This window comes from Fulvia fulva, chromosome 3 (assembly GCF_020509005.1).
Source record: "Fulvia fulva chromosome 3, complete sequence".
NCBI lineage: Eukaryota > Fungi > Ascomycota > Dothideomycetes > Mycosphaerellales > Mycosphaerellaceae > Fulvia > Fulvia fulva.
This window is the reverse complement of record NC_063014.1, coordinates 5,403,883-5,429,968: the sequence shown is the minus strand read 5'-3', so window position 1 is coordinate 5,429,968 and position 26,086 is coordinate 5,403,883. Positions and strand designations below refer to the sequence as shown.

Sequence of the window (26,086 nt, the reverse complement as noted above, 5' to 3'; positions counted from 1 at the left end):
GGTTGGATGAAACGAGTGACTGAGTGAAGCTGGTTGTACGGGATCGTGGAAAGAGGCCAGAGATGGTGCGTCGGTCTCTATATAACAGTGCTGCCCATGGTCCGACTTCTCAACAGGATCTGCTGCCGTTGAGCTCCTGTGCGCTGGATCTTGCGCTTCATGTCGATGCGGAGATCGCCTCACGCCTCACCTTTCAATTTGATATGTCGTGATGCCTCGTACTGGGAGCATGGGATGCAGGTCGGACACGTGTGCATACATGCAGTTAGTAGCGTGGAGTTCCACAGAGACCAAGGTACGGTCAGTCTAGACACAGGAGATGTGATTCGTGGTAGTAGTCAACAGTGGACATCATCGTTGGTCTCCCGGGTGTTCAGTGAATGCTTTTGAGTGTACGAAGGCATTCCTGGTACGCTTAAGCATTAAAGGAGGAGTTCTCAACCTCTTTATTACTGCATCAGGTCTGGGTCATGCTATTGTAGGCACTTCACCTTGTTGGATCCGTGAAGTGCCGCAGTAGCTGAGACGACGCCGACCATGGTCGGACAGGTCATGGATGTGATCTTCCATAACAGGGACCTCGTCTTTGCTAGAGATTGATCTATCACGGCATGTCCGGGGAGAGATCCGCCAATTGTCCCAGTGTCGCTGAGGTGGTGTTCGGTCGGGCGCCGGAAGCCAAAGACCAATGGGTCGCGACGCGCGAGGGGCTATCCAGCAAACGAGCCTTTGCACCGGAGGAGGGGCGGGGAATTGCTAGCAGGGGACACGATGTATAGCTATGTATATTGTAGGATGCGTCGCTAATAAAGAGCGCTCGGGAGCTTTGGATTAAGATGTCGAGACGCAGGCCCCTCGCGCTGACGATCATGGCTAGTGCGCCTCAGGGCCTGAAATCCGAGTGATTTCCAAGCATCACGGAATGCATTGGAGAAGGAGCAAAACACATATAACAACGTCTAGACGAAGCTTGAGATGGCATAGCTCAAGATCGCGTTGCAAGCTGCGGCTATCTTATCACAATTATGCACTGCGCGAGCTCCGGCCGTCTCGCTGTCGCGACTCTTGATTAGTCGTCGCACATCTCATCTTCCCGTGAGGCGTTCGGACGCGGCGACATGTAGAAAGCCATCAGATCACCGCGTGGCAGACACGTGCGGTGTGCGATAAGGCATGCGCGCGTTGACATGTTGATGGCTTGTTGCGCGGTGTGGTCGAAGATCAGGTCGATGGGATTGCGGCGAGCGGGTGCTGCTGTTAGTTCTAGACCCATCTTTGACCAGGGTTCTCGGCGACGCTTCGACGCTGGTTCCTTCTTCCTCGCAATCTGCAGTGCAACTCCTTCGCTCTCAACAACCTCAACAAAGCCGTAGGGCAAGAGCTCAACACTTATTAGGGACGACAACCGAACATACATGTACGGCACAGGGCAACACATGATCACCATTCACGCCATCGATGGAAAAGTCTCTCGTAGCTGTCCTCGCAATGCGAAGCACTTTGCCAGGTTCCTCCGGATTGTGACACACTCTTGATTGGTACATGTAGGGTAGACTTTGCACCTTTCCGCTTTCGAGCTGCACTGCGAGCATTGCGAGCTTCACAAAGGCACCACTGTGAGCTTCATAAAGGAACCCAATGCTGTGCCTCATAGCATCAAGGTATACAAGAGACCATGCATGCAGTCGCAAAGATCGTGAGTATTCTTGCGACACGCCAACGGACTGTTATCAACAGGCAGCGTTCAACGACAGCCCCGCCATTCTTCTGAACATTCATCTCACTCGACATGAAGCAAGCCGAGATCGAGAGACAAGGCTCGCTGCCGGTATCGCAGGCTAATGTATGAATATTGTATGTGTGTAGAACATGTTCAGCTGATCCCATGCAGGCACACAGCAAGTTGAACAACAATGCTGAGAAGCACTTCGGGGACTGGCCCAATGCAGCAGCCTTCAACAATCTAGAAGACACGAAAGACCAGATTGAGCTCGAGATATCTGGTCACTTCCCAACCCATGTCGCCGGCACGCTGTGCAGAACAGGCCCAGGTGCTTACAAGGTACCCAGAAGCAATTCAGAAGACGGCCATGTAACAGTAGATCACTGGTTTGATGGCTTTACCACGACTCATAGATTCGAACTTACTGCCGGCGAGAATGGCGCTTGCAACAAAGTCTTCTATTCTTCCTACAATCAGACCGACGACATGATCGATGCAGCACGAAGGACCGGGAAGTTGGACGGTATCACATTTGGTCAAAAACGAGATCCATGTGACAGCTTCTACAAGAAGTTCAAGGCAGTCTTCGAGCCGAACCTGCCTGATAAATCGGTTACGAGTATCAACATCGGCGTCGGCTTCCAGGAGACACTGCCTCAGGACATCAAGCGAGCAGAGCATGAGAGCGGCAAAATATCTGGTCGCCGAGTGATAACCACCACGACCGACAACCATGCCACCAAGACCTTCGACGCGGATACCCTGGAGCCACTGGGCGTCACCAGGCAAGATCATCTACATCCATCGTTGACTGGACCTCTATCATGTGCACATCCAGCATACGATGCCGAGACTGGGCATGTGTTCAACTACAACATTGCCTTCGGAGCTCGCCAAGTCTATCGCGTATTCCGTGCCAACACCCGGACGGGCGATGTCGAGATTCTGGCCGAGATAGCAGGTCGTGACATCAAGGCCGCTTACATTCACTCCATATCGATGACCGACAACTTCATCGTCTTATGCATCTGGCCAGCACACTTCAAAGGCGCAGGCGCTAGCTTGCTATGGGAGCGAAACCTCATGGACGCCATGGCCGACTTCGACCCCAATGCCAAGGCAATCTGGCTAGTCATAGATCGACGACACGGCCGTGGTCTTGTGAAGAAGTTCGAATCACCAGCTTTCTTCTGCTTCCACACAACAAATGCGTGGGAGCAACCCAGCAACGACAACGAAAACGCTATCGACATCATCTGGGAAGCCTGCACGTTCCCAAATCTAGACATCCTCCATCGCCTCTACTACCAGAACCTCGTCTCCACGGGACCCGGCGCCAGCTCCTTCGCGTGTCGCGACAGCGTCAAAGTCAGCCTCACCCGCTACAAACTCGCCAACATCCCTGCGTCAAAGAGCAAGAGCTCAACGATCGGCAAAGCACAACAGCTCACCTCCATCCCCTCCCCAAAAGCCGGCGACCTCCCCAACATCAACCCCAACTACCGCCGCAAACCACATCGCTACGTGTGGTCTTTGATCGATCAAGGCAAATCATCCTTCAACGATTCCCTGGGCAAGACGGACACGCAGACTGGGGAATGTGTTCGATGGGAGTGTTACAGACATACACCTTCGGAGCCGATCTTTCTGCCGCTGCCGGGAGCGGTGGAGGAGGATGAGGGACATGTTTTGACTGTGGTGTTTGATGGAGAGACGGGGAGGAGTTATTTGCTGTGTCTTGATGCGAGGACGATGAGGGAGGTGGGGAGGGCTGAGGTTGGGAAGGCGGTGGGGATTGGGTTTCATGGGTTGCATGTACCTGTTGGTGGGGGTAGGGTGGTGTAAGATGTGAGGTGGAGACTGTCATACTGTAGATGCTACGGAAGTTCTCGACGAGATGAACCGCTGTCCTTGCCTCAAACTTGAGTCTTGCTGTGCTTTGAAAAGATCCAGCACGCTGGCACTTCGATTCGAGGACCGTGGTACAGTAGCTGTACATCCCGACAGCATATTCTCTTCCTCCATCTATATTTGCATCGAATCCATCACGGCTCTACTTGTCGATGTGAAGACGTTGAAGAAATCTACCAAGAAGCCCACCCCAGAACCACGGGTGGCGCAAATAGGCTTTTCCAGCTAAGATTGTAGTTTCCCGCAACGTTGGAAGTAAAAGTATCCTCCTGGGCCACCATCTTTAGAAGCTTGGCAGCGGCACGCAACAAAGAAGTCGCGTGGTATGCAGGGAGTTTGCTTTACTTTGAGGGCAGGGAAATAATTACTGATGTGCGGTATGTATCGAGATCATGGGTGCGGATATGAGCAGACAGGATGTGGTTTTATGGCCACAACGAGCGGGCATGGAGGTCTATGTTTCGACATCACCAGCAGCAGTCTGGCCCTACGAAAAACCCGTTGACAAGCCGCTATCCCTATATCTCAAAGATAAACAGCCACAGCCAAGACACGGTCTGCTCAAGTGCGATCTGACCTAAAACGACAGCCAGCTGGCCCCTTCCACTTCGGCCTGCGCTGCAAAAGGAGGAAGGCACGAAGGGTCGGAACAATCTCCTCGGTAATAAAGTTCCAATGCAGCGACAGTCCCGATCACATTGATCGCTATACAACGACTTCTGTCACTGTCGGCTTTCCTCGTTGTCGATTGTGGATCATCTTTGCCTCACGAAGTAGGAGGTACTCTCGGTGAAATAGCCTAGATGATGTGCAGCGTGCAGCGTGCAGCGTGCTTCGGGTTTCTCGTATGGAGCTGGAAAGTATGGTTGATCAACACGGCGGAGAATGTGGTGCAGGAGAATCGTCGCCTTGAAGGTTTGCGCCGAGGTGTGATGCAGAGTGCGCCATCGCTCACCTGCTTTGACAGGATTTCTACTTTGGGGTCGTGTGGACTTGCCGGACGGGGGAGAAAAACAGGTTCGACAGGGTGGTGATCAGATAACACATCACTGGGTTGTGTTCTCGGCAGAAGAGGAGTTGGTGAGTCGCGTTGTGCAGGTGGATCGAGATCGTTGAAGTGTGGGTGTTTCTTTCCTTCTGCAATGCGCCATTATCAGCTGCCCTATTCACCGCATCGATGAGGTGCTGTACCACGATCACTGGCACTGCCGGTTCCAGGGCTGCGCGTTGCCGGCATGTGCATGCTGCTGGGTGCTACGATGCGTGTATACTGCGCACTGTACCCAGACGCTTGTGAGTTGTACAGCAGCAGTGCTGGTGATGCAGATGTGGTTCTCTCGGCCTGCGGCCATGCGATTATCATTAACGTCCTGCCGTCTTCATCTCCTTCGGTCGTGACCTCGTAGTCTCCCTGCTGGCCTGCTGCCGTCCGCGAGCACAACACGACCTCGTCCATCGACATCCCCTTCCCCTCCCCCTCCCAAATCTTTGCTGTGGTTGATTTTGACATTTGTCAAAGCTTTAAAACGTCAAGAAGCTCGCGAAGCGCCTTAAAATATCCTGACACGTCCATTTTTCCCCCGGCGGCTCCCGCTCTATCCTGGCGCGAGGCAGGGATGCCATGCCGCGATAAGTGTGTATGACACGCGATGCATCACTTCTGCCGAGTCGCGGAAGGTTTTCAGAGATGCAACTGTCTGTACAAAAGTAAAAGAGGACCCCCCAAAAACGCCGTTCCAGATGCTGCCTGGGCCTGCTGTGGCCGTCTACTCCCTCTCTCGCCCCGAACGCCTCTGTACATGGGTGGTATACGCGTCGAAAAAGGAAAATGTCCGCTCTAACGCGATCCCTGAGGATTCGGTGGTGTTCACTCTGGGTTCAGGAACTCGGCGAGGGGTGGTGCGCCCGGTGCGCCTGGAGGTGGTGGCGGAGGTGGCGCTTGCTCGCCCTTGGCTTCTGCTTCCCGGTACGCGTCTTCGGCCTGTTTTTGTGCTGCCTCGGCATTGGTGCGCGCGACTTCGAGTTGTTGCATCTTGTCTTCGGGCGTCATGTGCTCCCAGGTGGCAGTGTTCTCGTCCCAGGCGCGCACGCAGTCAGGGACCCAGTTGCAGCGCTCGACTTCGCCGAACATAGGGTGGTTGAATCGTGGATGAGCAGTTGGCCACCCGGACGCGTGGTAGTGGTGGCGAACCAGCGCTTGGCGACCCTCGTGTGTGCCAGAATCGGAGTGACCTTGGCCAGCGGCGAATGCCTCGACGGTAAGGACGAGTACACCGCCAACCAGCTTGGACTCGTTCAGATCGTGAAACTCGTCCCAGGTAACTGTTCGTCCGGTGTTCTTCGACATGTCTGCCAGGATCGCTTTGGTGAAAGCAGATGGACCTGTTCCGCTAATAACTTGATCAAAGTCCAACTCGATCTGAGAGATTGGCTTGTTCTGTTCCATGGCCACGCCGCGGAGCCACATCATGATGTTCTCAATCAGCGTGAGCATGACTGGCAGCCGCGGCTTGGTCATGAATGTCCATTGGCAGAATGACATGCTCTTTGAGCCCAGCACTGGGTGATCCTTGAACTCGGGCTGGTCAATCTCGACACCAATGACCATGTCCACGTCCTTCTCGTTCCATCGCTGGGGGATGAAGTGGTTCGCAGGCTTGAGGGCTTCGACGTCGATGTCGGTGTAGATGCCGCCCTCGACGTACATGATCATGTAGCGCAGCAGGTCGGCCTTGATGATGCGCGCCGTGAGCTCTCTGTACATGAAGACGATATCGGGTCGGTTCAGACCTTCCGGACCAAAGTGTGTCTCGACATAGGCCAGGTCGTTCTGGTCCGTCAGGACTTCGTATCGGTAGTCTGGGTTCTTGATGATCCAGGTTTGTGCAGTGTTGTGGTCCCTCTCTTCAAAGCGCATGGGGTCGACCTTCCACGTCTGCCATATCTTCCGGGGAAAGTGTGCGGGCCTTTTGTGCAGCACCTTTTTCACCCCTTCTGTTGCGCTGCTCCAGTTTCCTGCGGTGACGAAGAAGAGGAAGAGTAGCGCCGCGCATGCTGGCAGCAGGACTCGTTGCAATTGCTTCGGCACGCCAATCTGAAGGCCCTCCTTTCGCGAGGGACTCATCAGCTTCAACTTCTCGTCGGCGCCGCGCGACGTCGTTCGCCCCATGGATATCCAATGTCGACTAGCGAGTGTATGTACTGTTGATCCTCGAGGTTTGGCTGCTGCTGCTGTTCAACAAGGGATGGGCATGCACATGCAAACAGCGACGGCGACGGCGACAGTCTTGTGAAGCGAGGGAAAGCGAATGTGTGGACACTAGAGAAACGTCATGCAAGGATAGACAGGCAGAACTCCTCAAAGTGTCCAATTCATATCGGCATGGATCTAGTGGCCGTGTGGGCACCCCAGCCAGACCAGTCGAAGCATACCGACTAACAGCTAGCTAGCAGTGCAAGCCGGCGGCCATGCCCAGCCGAAGTGGAGGCGTAATGACCGGGGGCATGGCTGGGGGCGCTGCACGTTGATGATACTGTATCGCAGCGAACCTTGTTCCGCCTGCAGCGTGGGCGAGAGGCTGTGCACCTGTGGCCAGTGCAGCAAGTCGCAAGTGGCCATCCGAGGCATATTTTGCACCGAAAACTGCTTTCACATGCTCGGCCAACGACAGTGCACATAATCGCTCAGCCTCGGGCCATCCGGCGACTCACAACACTGTGCACCAAGAGGCAAAAGAGTGGTGGGACAGACACTTTCGCATCGACACCCTATCACAGCACACACTGCACCGCAATCAGTTCCACTGCCACGGCGGGAGTGGCACCGTTGCGGCGGACGATTGAAGGACTGCGGGGAGTGGTGCAGATCTCAGATTGGGAGCATCGCTAGACAAACGCAGGCACCCCTTTGCGTGCTGCACAGCCTGCACAGCGCTGAAGCGACGCAGGAACGCGATCCCATCGCATCATTAATAGCATTACCAGCATTACACGCGCCGCACCGAGATCAAAGGGGGTGCCCGCAACGTTGGAAGCGTGGAAAGAGGGATTGTGAGCGTTGTGTGCAGACGCTGGGCGATACAGGCTCAGACAGCAGCATCTGCAAGAGAGAGAGAGATAGAGAGAGAGAGAGAGAGTGCTGTGAGTGGAGCGGCTGCTGCTCAATCGGGAGATACCTCAACACATCGCAACTCCGCCGAGGAGCGCGCGTCCGTGTCTTGTTGTCTTGTCGTTTGTCACCTGCTGCCAGCTGGTGCCGCGAAATCCTGCTTGGGAAATCGAAACTTGCCCCATCGGTCCGCCGGCACCCGTACCCGCTACTGGCTAGTCCTGCGCTGCCCCATCGTGCTACTGTACTGCATGAGCTTCTTGCGATTACCGATTACCCTTGGGATTGTTGGCTACCAAACGATAGCGAATTTACCAATCCACCAAGCAGTATCCAGTATCCACCGTCGACATCACCCCTATCGCCGAATCTCCACCAACATCGATATCGTGATATGAGCATTGGGGAGTCTTGGTGAGCGCTGCGCAGTCTTTTGGACCTTGGAAAGATGGCGGGAACACCGGAGAGGGAGAAGTCGCTGGGACTGCTCGAACAGGGCGAGCTCGAGGTGGATTCAGACTCGACACTGAATGAAGATGAACGGCCCCCGACACCCGTGGAGAAGACGAAGGCGCAGGTTGGCTTGTTGCTGGAGTTCGCAGCATCGAGGATGTCTGGATTGAGGCCCTCGTTTCTGCAGGTGAAGACGAACAAAACCTCGAAGCTGCGGCGGACAGCATATCTGGATGGCATAAGAGGATTCGCAGCATTACTGGTCTACTGTCTGCATCATGGACTATGGGCGCATGCGATCATGGGCGGCAGCACAAAGGCCGAGAACACCTTCGGCTGGGACAAGGAATACTACTTCATTGCATTCCCGATCGTGAGGACGTTCTTCAGCGGAGGCCACTATGCAGTCGCAACATTCTTCGTCATATCTGGCTACGTCCTGTCCTCGAAACCTCTATCATTAATAGAGAGCGGCGACTACGTCAACCTTGGAAACAACGTGGGTTCGGCACTCTTCAGACGATGGCTGCGTTTGTACGTGCCAATTATAGTGGTGACCTTCGGCTTCATCATACTACCGCACATTGGCATTGGATCAGACTTCAAGCCTCAAGGGAACCTACGAGATGAGATTTGGCAATGGTATTGCGATTTCAAGAACTTTACAAACATCTGGAACACTGGCGGCGATATCATCCTACAACAACAAAAGCATGTCTGGTCCATCCCAGTCGAAATGAGAGGATCCATCACCATCTACACTGCAATTATGGCTTTCTCCCGCTGCACGCGGTCAGCCAGGTTATGGTGCGAGTGCCTGCTGTGCTTCTACTTCATGTACATCGTGGACGGAGCGCACTACTCCATGTTCATCGGTGGAATGATTCTCTGCGACATTGACCAGCTCTCACTGAGTGACAAGCAACCCGACTGGATCAAGGCAATGAGCAGATACAGCACGCCGCTGGCCTACGTTGGCATGCTTGTTAGTATTCTTCTCGGCGGAGTGCCGGGCAACAACGCGACAATGGAGCATTGTAAGAACTCCCCTGGATGGTACTATCTCTGCTTCCTCAAGCCACAGGCGGTCTTTGACTATCGCTGGTTCTTCCTCTTCTGGGCCGCAGTCCTTGCAGTGCTCTGCATCCCACGCATCTCCTGGCTGAAGCGCTTCTTCGAAGGGCGTTTCTGCCAATACCTCGGACGGATATCATACATGTTCTACCTCATGCACGGACCGATACTATGGATCGTCGGCGACCGCCTGTACGCTGCAGTCGGCTTCGTCAACTACTCCCACGCCCTGAACATCCCAGGCTGGGCAGACTCGTTCAAGCTACCTCAATGGGGTCCTTTCGGTCTCGAGCTGAACTACATAATAGCGCAAGCTATCCTACTGCCACTGACATTCTACGTCGCCGAGCTCACGACAGCTCTGATCGACGACCCTGCGATCAAATTCGCGCAATTTTGCTACCAGCTCACACAGCCCAAGAAGGAATCGCATACAGAAATGCAGCAGAGTCGCGAGCAGCGCAAAGCCTCACAGCAGGCATAGCATAGAGTCACGAAATGATACAGTACAGCGTTATTCTCGCCTAGTGAATTCATCCCCCCTGCTCAATAATGATGATCGCGTGCTTCTCCTTGTTCCTTCTCATCTCGTTGCGCGTTGGTCGTTCATGTTCGCGTTGCGCCACGTCATTCGCGAGCCGTCCTTTGTACAAATTGCATCATCCACCAACCACGAATAAGCTCAAGCGCAAGCACCTGCATTGCAGATTGGGCTAGGCCCAAGCGAGTGGAAGACCCGCATGGCAAACTTCGGCGCCGCAGAAGTGCAGGAGAGTAAATCTGGGAATTTGGGCGTTGGGGAGAACGCCTGCGGATGCAGAGCAAGCGGGGTAGGGGAGTGAAGGAAAGGGAGGTGTAGTAGACTGTGGTTGGCGCCACAGAAGTGGAAGTGGAAGTGGAAGTAGTGGGAGTTTGGCTGTTTTGAGAGGGACCACCGAGGACTCCGACGATCTTGTTGGAAAGTTGGAGGAGAGGATTGCTTGGCAGGATTTGGCTCCCGTATCCCTTTCCCAAAGCCAGATTTTATAGTGGTGGTCTTGATGAGGGTTACCGACTTGCCGTGGCGGCTGCTCCCTCGAGTGCACAGGGACGACAGGTAACTGTGTAAGGTAAAGTTGGCGACTGGGATCCGCCGTTAGCCTTGCCGAGTAGCTTTCACCTTAGCCAGCACCACACATGTGCGCGCGACGTCCTGCCAGCAGACACACGCCAGCCTCCAGGCAGTACTTTCTGTGCCATGCAGTCTTGTGCACACAAGATCCGTGCTGTTTCGTGACCGCACACGGTGCTACTGTCAGGCCAAGAATAAGGTCTGGACACAATAGCAATGCTTGTCGCCGGCAAAGCTCGCCTCATAACTGTCACAGGGCTGTTGGTAGTGGGCTTCATTGCCATCATCACACTCTCCTACAATCCCTCCTTCACAGACTCATCGTCACAGTATCTCAAGAAATGGACACACCTCCACAATGAGGAGCAAGGCTGGCTAGGACCCGCGACTCCCGTGCCTACACAGAAGCAGCCGGGGCAGTCAAGCAGCGAGAAGCAGGAGACGATCCCTTTCAACCCAGCAGCGCCGAAGGCGGACAACGAGTTGCCGTCAACGAACCCGAATCCGTTTGCTGCGGTGGACAAGTTTACGGGTCAAGAGACGAAGCAGGAGCACAAGGCACCATACGGCGGGAGTGACCATGCACCACCCAGCACAGGAGCAGTGCCTGCTGGCCTGCCTACAGAGGTCCATGGCGATCCATTACACCCGAGCGATGTACCCGATATCTCCAAGTGGCACGAGATCCGGTCCCAGAGTGTGCCGCAGGGCAAATACTTCCCCGTGAACTTCTACGACCACGACAACATCCTCGCCATCAACCCGAACATCATCCCCCACCCACACTACAACGACACCTGGATTGCCGTTGCGCAGAAGTTTGACCGCGACAGGCCATACGTATCAGGATGGTCAGAAGAGCTAGTATGCAACGCGCAATTCGTGGCGGGTGGGAACTTAAGCTGTAACTTGGACACACGCGGCACATTGACAGTACCTGCGACCTTCAGCCCAAACTGCCACGACAAGCTCATGGCCTTGAACTTGAACATCGGCCCCCACGATGCGCGTGTTGCCTACGGTCCAGACTACCCTTACCTCGTCTACGGCTCGCAATCCCACTACGCCTGCTTCGGGCAATGGGCACAAGACTTCCGCCTCCTGATGGACTGGGGCCTCTATCGCGGCAACGACTCCGGAATGGACCCCTTCCAAGTCCCCACCGAAATCCAACGCCCTCCACCCTGGGGCAACATGGAGAAGAACTTCTACTTCTTCTGGGACTTCAACAAAACCATGTACGTCCACCACGACACCGCCCCGCAACGCGTCTTCGCCAAAGTCGAGCCCGACGGCTCCGTCGGTCCAGATCTCTCAGAACATGCTCGACCCAGCGACAGCTTCTGCTGGAAGAAACACACAGGCCTCAACCCCCTCCCGGACCCCTCCGTCACGAAAGCCTCAATCCACCAAGCGAGCAACAGCCTCTCCATCACCATGTGCAACCGCGGCGAATGCTTCCCCAACGCCACGAACACCTTTATCATCGAGATATTCCAGCAAAAGATCTCCAACGGCGGACCGATGCATGCGCGCTACGAGCCGTTTGTGACGATGTTTCAGCGCGAGGCGCCGTTTCAGATGCATGCTATCTCGGAGAAGCCGCTCTGGATTAGGGGACGGAATTCGCTGACGGAGATGTTGTATGTGACGAGTATTAGCTGGAAGGCTAAGGACATGAAGTATGAGGGATTTTTGGACGATGAGATGTTTGTGAATTTTGGGATTGAGGATTCGAGGACGGCGAGTATTGATGTGCTGGCGGGCGATCTGGTGGGTGGGAATTTGATGTTGTGTGATGTAGCGTAAATTAGCAGAGTGGAGTGTTATGATGGATTTGATACCCCCGGTGGAATATACATGAGTCGTGTTTATCACCTCCTAACTGGACAGCATCTCGCGAACTGCCTCCTCCATGGGTTTTGGCTTGATCCCTTTCGTGGCGAGCAAGGCTTCCAGTGTTGGGTCGTGGATCTCACATTATTCTGCCGCAACCCATCATACGTCTTCGACCACCACTTGATGAACAGATTACTGCGAATCGCTGTTACAGTGAGAGTGATCTACCCTGCTCTGGTGCTTTCATCCTGCGATTTCATATCTTTGTGAAGGGCTTACAAATGAACGGAGATATCTTCGGAAAGCCCTGATGGGAGTCATACCTGCGATCAGCGGGCCTATGGCTTACTCCCAGGTGCGATCAGAGATACGAGGGCACTAGGATCTCCGGACTGTGCTCTGTGTATGTTACATGCTCGATGAATGCAGAGTATGGATGTATCGTAGAAAGAAGCGTCTTGGAAGATTATGTCTCCTGCTCAGACCATGACAGCGGTCTAGCTATGAATGGCGGAGCTGTTACAACTTCCACAAAACATTAGTTGCATTACACTGTTGAAGTCGTTCGCAAGTCGATCGCTCTTGACGCATCTTTGAGGCGCGACAGACATTATGGCACATGGGCGCACCTTGTCACGGGAATCGCTCAAGGATCTCTCCATGCAAACACGACAGTGACACGACCCCATCGTCACGGAGCACACAATGCTGCTTCCACGCAGTATCACCACGCAACAACCGACGCCATGACACAGCAACCGGATGCTTCGGTTTCTTCTCCCACCCAAATCTTCCAACACCAAGCACTTTCCCCTCAAACCACGGCAGAGCTTGTGGAGCAGCCATCTTGGCAATGAAGCAGAAGCTCCGACAATGCTGCCGGGCAAAGCAGATCATGCTTCCTTTCGGTCGAACAGCGCCCGCTCGCACAACATCACTGCTCGATTTGCAAGGTTGCGATGCATGCGACGGTCATTTAGGATCCTGATTGCATCCTTTGTGCTTGGCGAAGTCATATCGTGGTATTCGAGAGACCCGCTACAGCGTGACATCGTGCATGTCGTCAAGGATCATGATGGTGAGTATAAAAGGCCCATGATCCTCTTCCATTGCTTTCTCCACGAGCAGTAGTACTGCCGATCTCTTGCAACATGCTTGGTCGGGCTCTGTTGAGGACTGCCTTATGGGCAGCAGCAGTTTATGCTCAAGCCCAGGAAGGCGTTGACAGCACTTCAGGCGAAGCTCCAGAACCTGAACTATACACCAAAGACCTGTCACCATGTCCTGGTTACATTGCGAAGAACTATGGGAAAACAAAGTCTGGCTTTCATGCGGACCTCACCTTGGCCGGCGAAGCCTGCAACCTTTACGGCATTGACCTACCGGATCTCAAGCTAGAGGTCGAGTATCAAACAGCCGAAAGACTACATGTCAAGATCCTGGACACGAACAACACCGTCTACCAAGTCCCGGACGAGATCTTCCCCCGGCCTGGCTACGGACAATGGTGCTCACAAGAAGACTCCCAGCTCAAATTCGACTTCGTCGCCGAGCCATTCTCCTTCTCAGTCTCTCGCACAGATTCTGGAGAAGTGCTGTTCGACACCAGTGGCAGCAAGCTAGTCTTCGAGAGCCAATACGTGCACTTGAAGACCAAGCTGCCAGAAGACCCTCATCTCTACGGCCTCGGCGAGCATAGCGACTCGTTCATGCTGAATTCCACGAACTATACCAGGACCATCTGGACTAGAGATGCGTATTCCCTGCCGCAGGGCGAGAATCTGTATGGAGCGCACCCGATATACTTTGAGCACCGAAAGGATGAGGCGGGAGCAAAGACGCATGGTGTCTTCTTGCTCAACTCGAATGGTATGGACATCTACATTGACGATAAGGATGGTCAAACTCTGGAGTACAACATCATTGGAGGCGTCCTCGATTTCTACTTCATTGCAGGACCGTCGCCGAAGGACGTGGCTCAACAGTATGCTGAGATTGCAGAGCTGCCTTTGATGACACCATATTGGGGACTTGGATTCCATCAGGTGAGTTGGTGGTGTTTTAGGAAAATAAAGGCCATTACTAATACTTTCACATCGCAGTGCAAATACGGATATCGCGACGTCTACCAAGTGGCTGAAGTGGTAGCAAACTACTCCGAAGCCGACATTCCTCTAGAAACGATGTGGACCGACATTGACTGTGAGTAACACTGTCGCAAAATGCTGTTCGAGCTTTTGCGCTAGCTGAGAAATACTTGGGGCTGACGACTTTTCGTAGACATGGACCTGAGGAGGGTCTTTACTCTTGACCCCGAACGCTTCCCAGCACATCTCGTTACTGACCTAGTTAACACGATCCATGCCCGCGATCAGCACTACATCGTCATGGTTGACCCTGCAGTCTGGTCAGCCGGCTCAAATGATGCTCTCGATCGTGGTATAGACTACAACACCTTCCTGAAAGAATCGAATGGGAGCTTGTATCAAGGTGTAGTCTGGCCTGGACCCACTGTCTTCCCTGATTGGTTCCATCCCAATGCGAGTGCCTACTGGAACGAGCAGTTCACCACGTTCTTCAACGGCGTACAGGGACCGGACATTGACGCTCTGTGGATCGACATGAACGAACCGGCAAATTTCTGTAACCGACCATACCCATGCAACAGCCCCACAGGTTTCGCAGAAGAAGAAGGCAACCCGCCTGAACCACCTCCAGTCCGTGGTGGCCCAGATGCTCCGATTCCTGGATTCCCAGCCAGTTTACAGCCGAACTTCGCGAATGGCGATGAGAAGCACCCCGTAGCTGTGTCTAAGCGCGATCAACGTGCAAAGCCACACGGTCGCGGTCGCGGCAGTGGTCACTGGCATGGTCAAAGCCACAAGCCTAGTAAGGGCGGCTGGCAGCAGGGTAAACAGTCAGGATCTGGCTGCGGTCCTGGAGAGTGTCTTGGTCTGCCCAACCGCGAGTATATCCTACCTCCCTACATGATCCAAAATGGAGCTGGTCCAACCCTGGCGGAAGGTACCGCAGACACGGACTTGGTGCACTCAGGAGGCCTCGTTGAGTATGACGTTCACAACTTGTACGGGACGATGATGAGCACTTACTCGAAGAATGCGATGCTTGCGAGAAGACCTGATGTGCGCCCTCTTGTCATCACTCGATCGACGTTCGCCGGTGCTGGCAAGGATGCCTCTCACTGGCTTGGCGACAATGTTTCCGGCTGGCTGTGGTACAGGATCTCGATCAGCCAGCAGCTACAATTCGCCTCCTTATACCAGATTCCAGTCGTAGGCTCCGACGTCTGTGGCTTTGGCGGCAACACAACCGACACTCTCTGCGCCCGCTGGGCAACCCTCGGCTCCTTCAGCACCTTCTTCCGCAACCACGCCGAAATCTCCTCCATCGACCAAGAATTCTACCGCTGGCCCATCGTCGCCAGCGCTGCCCGCAACGGCATCCGGATGCGCTACTTGCTCCTCGACTACATCTACACAGCCATCTACCGTCAGAACCAAACCGGCCTGCCATGTCTGAACCCGCTCTTCTTCAACTACCCCGAAGACCCCAATACCTACCCTATCGACCTTCAATTCTTCTACGGCGACGGGATCTTAGTTAGTCCGGTTACTGAGGAGAACTCCACTAGCGTGCGATACTACCTCCCCGACGATATCTTCTACGACTTCGCCACCGGCAAACCAGTCCGTGGCGAGGGCGCATATGTCACTGCTGAAGTGCCATACGACAAAATCCCAGTCCACTATAAGGGCGGGCACATTTTCCCGCAGCGCGTCGAGAGCGCTAATACCACGACCGCACTGCGCACGAAAGGGTTCAACATCGTCATTGCGCCAGGTCTGGATGGCATGGCGGAAGGCTTCCTGTATCTGGACGATGGCGAGTCGTTGGTGCAGGATGCGGTTTCGGAGATTGAGTTCAAGTACGAGAGTGGGAAGCTGAGCATGACGGGGAGCTTCGAGTATGATGCTGGCGTGAGGATTGAGAGTGTTACGCTGCTGGGCGTCAGTGAGGCGCCGGAGAGGGAGTTTGAGAATGTTGAGTATGATGAGAGGACTCTGAAGAGGGTGGTTGTTCTTGCGATTCCTTTGACGGGGCCGCGGGAGGTGGAGATTTTGTGAGGTTTATTAACAAGTTATGGACGATGATTGAGATGGGGATGGAATAGAGAATCTACTTGTCCACGCTGTGACGATTTTATGGCATCCCCAAGTACCCACCCACCTCGCTCGTTCGAGCAGCCCCGGAGGTCCTTTTACAGCCCTTACTGCTTGAGTACAAAAGCATGAATTTTTCGTGCTACTCAGACGACTATGTGGCTCTGTAGCGATCTGCTGAAACGATACTCATATGCCATTGCGCGTCACTTACGCATTTGCTAGAGGCGTATGATGCTAGCGCCCTGGGCCGTCTAAGGGTTGCAAAGTTGGGCACTCGGCGACTATGTATATATAGTCTCGCCGCAAGGCCTTACACCCGAAGTCACATCAAACAACACCCCATCGTCCTCCCTCTAGCTTTCATCGAATATGAAGCTCTCCACCCTCGCGCGTGGCCTATTAATCCATGGCTCCCTAGCGACTGCATACGCCCCAGGCCTTGAACTCGTCTACTCGCTCGAGCGTGCTACCCAAGGCATCTTCATCTCCGCCTCTGGCCGCAAATTTCTCTCCCAGCGTTACTCCACCACCTTGCCACCGCAGACCGTGGAGCTCCTCAACGACAACACCACAGTCCTATATCCCGACGCTGCCTGGAACTCCTACAACGCCAGCAACCCAGAGTCGAATCCTCGCAAGCAGTTCGTGAGCATCGACGGCGCGCGGATCGGTCCTGACGGCCGCTACTGGCTCGTGGACGGTGGCTCACAGGGCGTCAACGGTAGCACGAAACTAGTTGGTGTGAACCTCTCCAACGACACCGTGGACCGTATCTACTACCTAGACTCAATCTTCGCCTCGAACAGCGGCATCGACGACGTGCGCTTCAACGCCGGTAGGGATGTAGCCTACCTGAGCGACACCGCCGGCGCTCTGCTCGTCCTCAACCTAATCACCGGAAATGGCGTGCGTGTACTCGCTAACGATCCATCGGCGACTGCATACTACCCCATGTCCTACAACGGATCTCTCGTCCCCGGCTACGGCGCCGCGGGCAGCACGTTGGCAGTCGGGCTAGACCAGATCGAAGTCTCACCGGATGGCACGTACCTCTAGTACCAACCCTGCAACGGCGGCCTGTATCGCATCGAAACTGCATACGTCGACGCAACTCTGACGAGCTCCACTCTGGCCAGGTCACTCGGCAGCTACGCGACACCCTTCGCCACCACACCAAGCACGGGTGGTTCGACAATCGATGCGGATGGGAACGTCCATGTAAGCGACACGGACCTTCTAGCGATTTGGAAGGTCACGCCGGAAGGACGAGCGACGATTCTGGTGCGGGATGAGGCGCTCGCTGGTTTGGACGGATTTGATGTGGATTACGGCGGATAGGAAGTTGTGGCTGCCTGGTTCGCAGATGCGGCCGGGGGCTGATGGATGGATGGCTGAGGGGCCTAATGATATTTTTACGTATCCGATTGATGCGGGACCGTGGCCGATTGATCATGCGTAGAGGTATGAGGGGAAAGCCGTGGTTTGACGGTGTTTGAATGCTGTGGAAGTCAGGAGTGCGGTTGGTGCGTGCATGTGGGCGGGCAGTGTGTCTCGAAGAACGCCGGTAAAGATGTGCCCATGCCCGAGGATCTTTGCCTCTAGGCGCCTGGCATGGGCATAGCCACCACCAATGCGCTCTACGAGCCCCAGCGACTCGATGCTCATGCCGTGTGCCTTGTGCCTCGTGACTGCACCGATTCGTACTGGTGTTGTGTGCCACGAGTCGTTGCTTCTTCGCATGTCCTGACACGCTTTCTTTGCCAAGCATCGTGACCAGTCGTGCCGAGGCCGAGGCGCCCAATGCAGACTAGCTCCAAAACAAGAGAGAGGGAAAGAACTCTGGAGTCAAGTGCATCTCCCAAACAACAACCTGCACCAATGGCTCCAACATCGACACGATGCTGCCTGGTCATTGACTCCGACACAGCTGACGCCTCGACGCTCCTATGAAAGCGCGGAACCACCTGGCTTTCCTGGTCCGGGACCGCACTTCGCCAGTTCTCCGCCAGTACTCACACATATGATGCAATGGCCTACATGTAGACCATCGGTGCGGTCCGCTTGTTGACCAGGCCCTAGTGTCTGTTCACGATGGCACTGTCACTGTAGAAGCACGTGAAAGCATTGCAGTGGAAAGTAGAGCACATTGCTGGATGTCCCAATGCTACAGAGGTCGTCTCCGCGGGAATGATGAACACTGACTGGCGTTGAACGTTTACTACGAAGCTGGAGATTCCGGCGCTGTTCTACTGTACTTTGAGGCAATGATGGTCTGTGCCCTCCTTACTGCTTCTCCAGATGCCAAGGAGTCAGCCTGCGATATATCCTCGGACGCTGCAGCGCAATGGCTAGCATTTCAAGAGGACGCGTTCGAATAGCGTCTCAAGGGGAACCCAGTGCTGGACCGACTTACTTCCAAAATCGATATTTCCCGAAGTGATCACTGACAGGTTTCAGCAGCTCTCGCCATACTGATCAATAACAGCCGAGCACAATGTCTGACCAAGATCTTGTGTGGGTGGATCAAAAGGAGCTGTGGATCGATAGACGAAGCGAGACTGCTACAGCCGTGCGCCAGCATGTCATGCTCAACTATCTCCGTAAGCCACAATCTCTGACACAACCAAGCGAGTGCCAGGATTCTGTCAAGCTCAAATCTCGACCACACATGCCGACAAAGAAGCTCACAGACATGCGAAGGACGGTCAGTAAGCAGCCTCATGCAGGGCGAGGTCGTTTAATGTCTTCGAAAAATGCAAGGACCAAAGCTGGCTGTGAGCGGGAGTACACGCCAGATCCTACGTTGGCTATCGCGTCCGACGAGGATGTTGCGTTCTCCCAAGCGTCCTGGTGGCACTCGTACTTTCCATCTGGCGATTATTATGCTGACTGGATCGAACAGTGTCGTATATCCTGGAACCGGCGCTTTTGGGCATTCTCAAAGGAGGACCCTATCCTAAGAGAGCTGTTCTTTTCCATCAATGCTGCCAAGGAAGCATCGGTAAGAGGTCTCCCGAGAAGCAAGTCCTACTATACGCACAAAGGCAAGGCTATGTGTTTGATGGCCGCAGATATACAGAGTACGTTCTTCAACATGTTCACCGCTCACGTGTAACGCACAGTCGTCCTGACATGATCTGTGTATAGATGGAAATGTCCGGCGTACGGCGTTCGCGGCCATGTGTCTGCTTTGCAAGACTGCATTTATCGAGAAGGACTTTGAAGCTGCCATGTCCCACATGCTCGCCATTTCCGCAGTGACATCGCAGGCCAAGGGAAAGGAACTCGAGGCATTGTGGCTGTGCGTCTTCGCTGACTATCGAATTGATCATCAAGAGTGTGACGCGACCCTGCAAGACTTCATCACGTGGGCAGATATGAACCTGATGGGTGCCACTCGACGTGTGCCTGGCGTTTCGAAGGCACAAGGCATTGAGCGACATGACTCAACGCTAGCACGCGCCCGGGACCAGCGTGTAGTCTTCCTGGCCGACTGCAATGTGCTTAGCATGCCCGCATCTTCCGAATTAAGCACCAAGAGGTTCAGGACAATGTTGCATATGCTCCACTCGCTCGCGGCTGCGTACGACACACCCGCAGGTGGCGATACTGGAGTAAGCTCACCTTGGACACTATCTTACGATCTTGCGTATCAGTTGACAAATCTACGTGAGCGCCTGGAAGGAAAGCGAGACTGGACAAATCCTCTTAAGCACAGTCCACATCGGGCGTTCTTACTGGCGTCCAGGGTACAGTACTGGGGCATGTCGTCCCAGTTCGTGCCTCAAGCCGACCTGGAATCTGGGACCCTGACCCAGGCGAGCTGTGGACATTCTGGTCGACGGCATGTCGAACGTGCCTATGGCTCACTTTCGAGACAAATGGACCCTGTGTGGTGGGAAGCTCGATGCACTGTTGTGGGTACTGTTCAACGTCGCTGCAAGGCTGATCAGGCGTCAGTCTGTGGTGGAGCAGTCTAAAGACAACCGCCCCGTGTGGCTGTCCAACAGCCTTCGAGACATCGCAAAAAAGATGAGAATCTCGACTCTTGCCACCTTTGAGGAGTCGCTGCGTACGTTCCCATATGCTGAGAACTGGAATGGGAAAATGCTCAAGCAAGTGTACGCATTCGTAGAGCACGACCGGGAACAAACTCTGCCTCGTACCCGGGAACTACACAGCACAGCCACGAGAAGTATCAGTGCACCCGGCTGTGCAGGTGCTTTCGAATTGCGGTAGAGTCTGCATCACACGCCAAGCCTCTTGTCCAGGCGATTGAGACGGTACGCGAAGGCGGCTCAATGGTCGTCAGACAGGCTCGACACGCGTCCGGCATCGCAGGCGTCTCTCGCACGTAAGACAGAGCACTGCTTGCCAGAAGGTGACGTCTCAATTGTATTCGCCCGTTCCGGGAACACAACGTTCGGTTGGACTCATCTGACCCATGGATGCGCTACGACTTTGACTTGCCGCTGCTACCAAGCTGTGGCGCAGCTACCATCATCTGCATTCTCATTGATGCCCGCGGCGCTTGAAAGTGTCGCGCCCTGTTCACTCCAACCAGGCTACACAGTCTGCGATGCAGGCCGTAGAGCGCCAAACTGCTTGCACGGTTCGCACGCCATCCTGGTGGGTTCCATTCGTCGAGCCACCAAGACATCATCCAAAAGAAAGACTGTGATGCACGACTATCACTGGCGCATCGTGAGAAGGATTCCAATATAACGAAGACGACTGCCATGTGGTGGATTTCCAAAACAAAATCTTATCACACAAAAGTCAGACGCCAACGATATGCCTGGCGCGTACCCTCCTATGCCTGGCCCACCACCAACGAGACCTTTGCCGCCACTCCCGCGCGAGTGACGCCGACACATGACCGCAGCCAGTCCAGAAAGACATGATCAAGACTAGTCATGCCAAGGATTCTCTAAAGCGGACCCAGACATTCATCATTCGCAGCAATAAAACTTCTGAGGCCACGAAAAATTGATCGACATCCCTATATCGTCCAATGTCAACAACGAAACGATCCTCCCGGGTACGCCACGACTCGGCTCTGGTCAGTAGCTACAATGGCCTGCCGAAACTCCTACCCAGGCCTGTCGAAATGAGAGCATCAACACGCTGTGGCTTTCTAGAGCTCCCGGCCGACATCCGCAACATCATCTACGAGCTCGTCTTTTACGAACCAGACGGCATCTTGGTCGACTTCTCCCACGACAACTACCACGCAGGTCTTGGTAGTGTGCCCTGGCTTGCATCGACCTGCAAACAGATCTGGGGCGAATGCAAAGGACTTCCATACTGGCTCAACACTTTCCACTTTCGCGTGCCAGTCTTTCTGGACCTGCAGGCAGTCCGCGCGATCAGTCCTTCTATGCTGAAACCCCCGCTGTCTGCGAGAGATCTATCGCCACGGAGGCACGTGCGGCCTGTACCGGCGCAGATTATTGGGAAATGGAGCGAGCCCAAGACGCTGCAGTTCGTAACGATGGCGATGCGGGATCCGCATCTCGATGAAATTATGCACCGACTTGATGCTGTCGTCGGACAGGCTCGCATTACGTCCAAGTTACGGACGGTGCACATCGACCTAGGGTCAATCACGAATAATACCTTCCTGGAGAGGTTCTTTCATGCATGGGACGAGGTCGCGCCAAGACTGGCTGCTATGAGCGGCAATGTGACAGTCGGCTCCGAGATTCGTCTGATTTTCCAGGTGCGGCTTAGTAGACGCTTTGTGGTCGATTACGACTTCACCCTCAAGGAGCGCATCGCGGCTATTAGGGAAATGGATCTATGTGTCTCGAGAGGCGCATACGACGTCGAGGATTTCACCCTCCCTGAGCTCGGTACGATCAACGCTATGAGGAAGAGAGTTTGGGAGACGTTCTTTGTGAGTGGAGTGCCGGGTGAAGATCCGCTGCCGCCTAGGTTGAGTAGGACTTTCCCGTCTTTGGAAGAGTGTAAGGTGCACGGAATGCGGTATCGAGCTTTTGGTTCTCCGTGGCCGTTGGCTGTTGGTTCATAGTCGAATGTACTATTGTACTTTCTTTCCCACTGCTGCTTAACATCCTGTACTGGTTCAGACGCGTTCATCTGCCCTGTGCCTTGCCGAAGACTCGACCCGGGATTCCATGCAGCGGTACGCTCAGCACCGTGCACCTCGGGCAGGGTTGCTGTTCAGATATGATCTTGCATGATCTTGCACGATCTTACACGATCAACGATTGTGTCACTAGTGACGGGACTTGAACAACATGGCTTCTGATCCAATGGTGCTTTGCGGCAAGGACCCCGCGACTTGCGATGGCTTCATCCGTGGCATACTTCCAAAGTATGACGGTAAGTCGAGCATCATCTCCTCGTTGTGTATCGTTGCTTATGCATCGAATAGTCGTCCACGTCTGCCATAACACGGAAGCAGCCATGGCTGAGCTGCCCCGACTGTTCGTCGACGCATCCACGAAACCAACTGCCGGCAAAAGTAGCAATATGGACAGAGATCAAGGCAGGAGCCCGATGGTTATCTTTGTAGGCGGAGGATTCACAGAAGCTGAAGTCAAAAATATGCGCAAGTCCGACGTCGTGCGAACTGTACCCTGGATGTATCCGTCGGCTTCTGTGCGTGCCAAGGGCAAAGGACCGCCTCCTTCGAAAGTGGTCCTCAGGCAAGCGAGAGAGTCGCTAATCGAGCATGGTCTGGTCCCTGGGGAAAAACTTCCTGCGGAGCGTGGGATCTGGTCGTACGGCGAGGACGACTCGCATGCTGAGCAGAGGCCAAAGCTCTGAATCGATGGCGGAACGGTGAATGTATAGATCAGTCAGTAGAACGTCAAGCAGCAGCCGCTGGAGGTCTCCTATTGTACTGAACAGCTTTGTGTCCACGTTCTTGTCCTACACCAGGCCCATGTCCTTCGTTCCAGCACTGTTGGCAATAAAGATCGCCGTCACAGCCCAGGCAACGAATCTCAGCATCTTCGTTGCAGATACAGCACCAGGAGTCGATATCCTCGTCCGTGTATGTTGGAAGGTTGGACTTTGGCTTCAAGCTCGCAGTGACCTTGGGTTTCGAGGACGAAGGTTGTGCTGTTGGTGCAGAGGGTAGGTCCAGTCCGTTCAATCCTAGCTTCGAAAAACGTGCTTCGAGCTCGCTGTCATCGTATGATGGAGGTGACTTGTCTGTTGAATCGGCTGGTTCTGGTAACGTTGATGGCGCTGCTGGCAGTTGAAGGCTTGAGGTTCCTTTTTCGACTTGGTCGTCGGAACGAGCATCTTCTTCTTCTTCTTCTTCAGCTTTTTGACCACCATACTTAGTCTCTAGGTCTACCTCGGCAAGTACTCGCTGGATGTACTCATCAGCATCTTCTTCGTCTTGCTGGTCTTCATCCTTGTCGTTCATGTGGTCGTGATCCGTTCTTTGGTCAGTGGTTTCAGGCTCGATACCTTGATGAGTCTTGGTCTCTTGACTTTCTTCCACATCAACAGGCAAGGCCTCCTCGGCCTCCTTTAAAAGACTGCCGATGTCCTTCGGATCATTCGGATCAAGCTTCCACTGATCATCAGGACCTAGATCAGCAAGCAATTCCTCCAGAGTCTGCTCATCGCCGCCCTGTTGCTGCCAGTCTCGGATAGCGTCTTTCTCAGCACCGACTTCATCTCCGACTTGCGCTGCGAGCTCACTGGCTGCATCTCGAAATCCACAAGATGCATTCGAGCGTTCCGGAGTACCGCCAGCACGAAGGTTCTTGAGTCGATCTGCCAATTTGTCCTCGACTGTTTGTGGCTGGGGTGTTTGGACATCAACTGACGGCGAAGTCTGATCCAACTTCACCGAGCTCTGCTTCAACGCGTTAAGACGTGCCAGAAGGTCTTCATCTTTGCTAGGCATGATCGATGATGCTGCATTTGCCGTGTCTCAAAGGTGTCGTGCTTGCCACGGGACCCGGGTCAAAGTGCGTCACGACTTATGCATCCATGTCATCGGAGACGGGCTGATCCGTCCCGTGATGGTCGGTGCTTTTCACTCTCTTGCACATGTTTCACTTCACGCCTCTAGCATTTTACACCTTCTCCCAGCATCTTTCAACAGGGGGGAAATCTCATGACTAGACATGTGCACAGACAGGATACTGAGAGTATCGAGGTCGATAGCGACGGACCTAGTATTGGATGTACACAAAGAGTAGCGAACTTCGATCAGTTCACGTAACCAGTCCAGTCTTGTGCAGCACTCTTCGCCCTTGCAGCCTGGACAGCACTAGCAACATTGCCCTTGCCGCTGTTCAATCCAATTTCAAAGCCATCATAACCACAGTTCTGTGAGTACCCAGACTGGGTCTGGTCGAGACCGGGAACGACCTGCCAGTACATCTGCAACACAGTAAGCATCCGATCACCAGCCGTGGTTGGAATTCTACTTACCCAAGGAACTCCAGCATCGTCGAGGACCTTCACCTGTGCAGCGAAACCATCCTGGTAACTCGAAGCCACGCCCCATTCCTCAATCATGACATGCTTCGTGGGAGTCTTGCCGGTGCTCTCAACAGTCTTCAAGATAGACTTGTCGCCAGTGATAAAGTAAGCCCAGTCCGAAGCCTTGCTCATGTAGCCATGTACGCTGATGATGTCAATGGCATCGCAGTACAGAGCCTTGGAGAGCACATTGTACTCGTGATCGCAGCAGTATTGCGAACCGCCGATACCTCCAGTGGCAATTTTGATGCCAGAACCTCCGATAACGGGCTTCATGTATCCCGCAGTTCCGCAAATCCAGTCGTCTGGGTCGTTGTTCTTGAGCTTATCAACGGCGTCAATAAAGGGCTCATTCTGGATATCGAAGGCCATGATCACTCCAGAGAGCTGGCTCCATGGCCTGTTGCTGAAGTTTGGGGATTTGACGTTGAAGATTGTGGAGAGACGAGCATTGTATTGTTGGCGAGCCGTAGAAGAGCCGTAGAATGTGCCTTGGTTGCCGTATTTTTTGCAGTAGACGTCGCAGCCATTGGCGCCGCCAATGACGTTAGAGTCATGAGGCGAGATGATGGCTTTGATACCTTTGGCGTGTAAGAGGGACAGGGTGTAGTCCAATTTGGTCAGGACGGTGGTGTCGTATGTGCCGATAACATTTGGCTCGAGGTCTGGAACGTAGGAGGTCTGGCTGCCCTTCACGCAGCCATTGTAAGCGCCAGCCACTGCATATTTCTGTCAGCATGTTCTCAATCGGATATGAGTGAACCGTGTACCCCAAAGGCGCATTACTCGAACGCCATCTGATGCCAGTTTGTCGATGTATTGATTCTGAACATCCTGGGGCAAGGCATGAACGAAGTAGTTGTTTGTGCCTGCAAAAGACTGTGATGCACCTGCGAGAGTAGTGCAAACACTCAGCAGAGTGGTGAGAACTCGCGTAGTTATCATGCTGGTAGATGAATGTAGTGTGCAAGGAAGACGCTTGTACAAGATGATTTGGATCGTGCCAAGTGCAGGATATTGCAGTCTCTTATGTAGCACTACCTCGTACAGCTGCGAGAACTAGCCACAGAACCATTGTCCATAGGAGGCAGAAGCTGCTCCATACGTCGAACTGTGCGTGATGTCGTTGGTGATCTACGCAACAGAATGGCAGTAGGACGTGTTGTGAATCAGGTGACTTGGGTACCATATTAGTCAGGACTTGG

The 26,086-nt window shown here is 54.0% G+C and overlaps 11 protein-coding genes across 11 annotated transcripts; 8 read left to right on the top strand and 3 right to left on the bottom strand.

The window, feature by feature from the left end:
* Positions 1–1,789: 1,789 nt before the first annotated feature.
* Positions 1,790–3,568, top strand: CLAFUR5_08592 (Beta,beta-carotene 15,15'-dioxygenase; the record flags this gene model as incomplete). The annotated part of the gene is made up of 2 exons (XM_047907740.1): positions 1,790–1,843; positions 1,892–3,568. The coding sequence occupies 2 exons, from the start codon at positions 1,790–1,792 to the stop codon at positions 3,566–3,568; spliced, it is 1,731 nt and encodes a 576-aa protein (XP_047759149.1).
* Positions 3,569–5,501: 1,933 nt separating this feature from the next.
* CLAFUR5_08591 (Initiation-specific alpha-1,6-mannosyltransferase) lies at positions 5,502–6,803 on the bottom strand (the record flags this gene model as incomplete). Its single annotated transcript, XM_047907739.1, has 1 exon — positions 5,502–6,803. The coding sequence occupies one exon, from the start codon at positions 6,801–6,803 to the stop codon at positions 5,502–5,504; it is 1,302 nt and encodes a 433-aa protein (XP_047759618.1).
* A 1,387-nt stretch (positions 6,804–8,190) lies between these two features.
* CLAFUR5_08590 (O-acetyltransferase PaAT-1) lies at positions 8,191–9,753 on the top strand (the record flags this gene model as incomplete). The annotated part of the gene is made up of 1 exon (XM_047907738.1): positions 8,191–9,753. One exon carries the CDS (start codon positions 8,191–8,193, stop codon positions 9,751–9,753), a length of 1,563 nt encoding a protein of 520 aa, XP_047759617.1.
* Positions 9,754–10,596: 843 nt separating this feature from the next.
* CLAFUR5_08589 (uncharacterized protein) lies at positions 10,597–12,189 on the top strand (the record flags this gene model as incomplete). The annotated part of the gene is made up of 1 exon (XM_047907737.1): positions 10,597–12,189. One exon carries the CDS (start codon positions 10,597–10,599, stop codon positions 12,187–12,189), a length of 1,593 nt encoding a protein of 530 aa, XP_047759749.1.
* A 1,181-nt stretch (positions 12,190–13,370) lies between these two features.
* CLAFUR5_08588 (putative alpha/beta-glucosidase agdC) lies at positions 13,371–16,364 on the top strand (the record flags this gene model as incomplete). Its single annotated transcript, XM_047907736.1, has 3 exons — positions 13,371–14,264; positions 14,322–14,421; positions 14,500–16,364. The coding sequence occupies 3 exons, from the start codon at positions 13,371–13,373 to the stop codon at positions 16,362–16,364; spliced, it is 2,859 nt and encodes a 952-aa protein (XP_047759751.1).
* Positions 16,365–16,772: 408 nt separating this feature from the next.
* Positions 16,773–17,459, top strand: CLAFUR5_08587 (uncharacterized protein; the record flags this gene model as incomplete). The annotated part of the gene is made up of 1 exon (XM_047907735.1): positions 16,773–17,459. One exon carries the CDS (start codon positions 16,773–16,775, stop codon positions 17,457–17,459), a length of 687 nt encoding a protein of 228 aa, XP_047759737.1.
* Positions 17,460–18,897: 1,438 nt separating this feature from the next.
* On the top strand, positions 18,898–20,383 carry CLAFUR5_08586 (uncharacterized protein; the record flags this gene model as incomplete). The annotated part of the gene is made up of 2 exons (XM_047907734.1): positions 18,898–19,483; positions 19,551–20,383. 2 exons carry the CDS (start codon positions 18,898–18,900, stop codon positions 20,381–20,383), a joined length of 1,419 nt encoding a protein of 472 aa, XP_047759501.1.
* A 1,400-nt stretch (positions 20,384–21,783) lies between these two features.
* CLAFUR5_08585 (uncharacterized protein) lies at positions 21,784–22,437 on the top strand (the record flags this gene model as incomplete). The annotated part of the gene is made up of 1 exon (XM_047907733.1): positions 21,784–22,437. The coding sequence occupies one exon, from the start codon at positions 21,784–21,786 to the stop codon at positions 22,435–22,437; it is 654 nt and encodes a 217-aa protein (XP_047759502.1).
* A 229-nt stretch (positions 22,438–22,666) lies between these two features.
* On the top strand, positions 22,667–23,198 carry CLAFUR5_08584 (uncharacterized protein; the record flags this gene model as incomplete). The annotated part of the gene is made up of 2 exons (XM_047907732.1): positions 22,667–22,751; positions 22,804–23,198. The coding sequence occupies 2 exons, from the start codon at positions 22,667–22,669 to the stop codon at positions 23,196–23,198; spliced, it is 480 nt and encodes a 159-aa protein (XP_047759503.1).
* Positions 23,199–23,241: 43 nt separating this feature from the next.
* On the bottom strand, positions 23,242–24,297 carry CLAFUR5_08583 (Abscission/NoCut checkpoint regulator; the record flags this gene model as incomplete). The annotated part of the gene is made up of 1 exon (XM_047907731.1): positions 23,242–24,297. One exon carries the CDS (start codon positions 24,295–24,297, stop codon positions 23,242–23,244), a length of 1,056 nt encoding a protein of 351 aa, XP_047759504.1.
* Positions 24,298–24,605: 308 nt separating this feature from the next.
* On the bottom strand, positions 24,606–25,826 carry CLAFUR5_08582 (uncharacterized protein; the record flags this gene model as incomplete). Its single annotated transcript, XM_047907730.1, has 3 exons — positions 24,606–24,779; positions 24,831–25,600; positions 25,652–25,826. The coding sequence occupies 3 exons, from the start codon at positions 25,824–25,826 to the stop codon at positions 24,606–24,608; spliced, it is 1,119 nt and encodes a 372-aa protein (XP_047759479.1).
* Between the last annotated feature and the right edge of the window lie 260 nt (positions 25,827–26,086).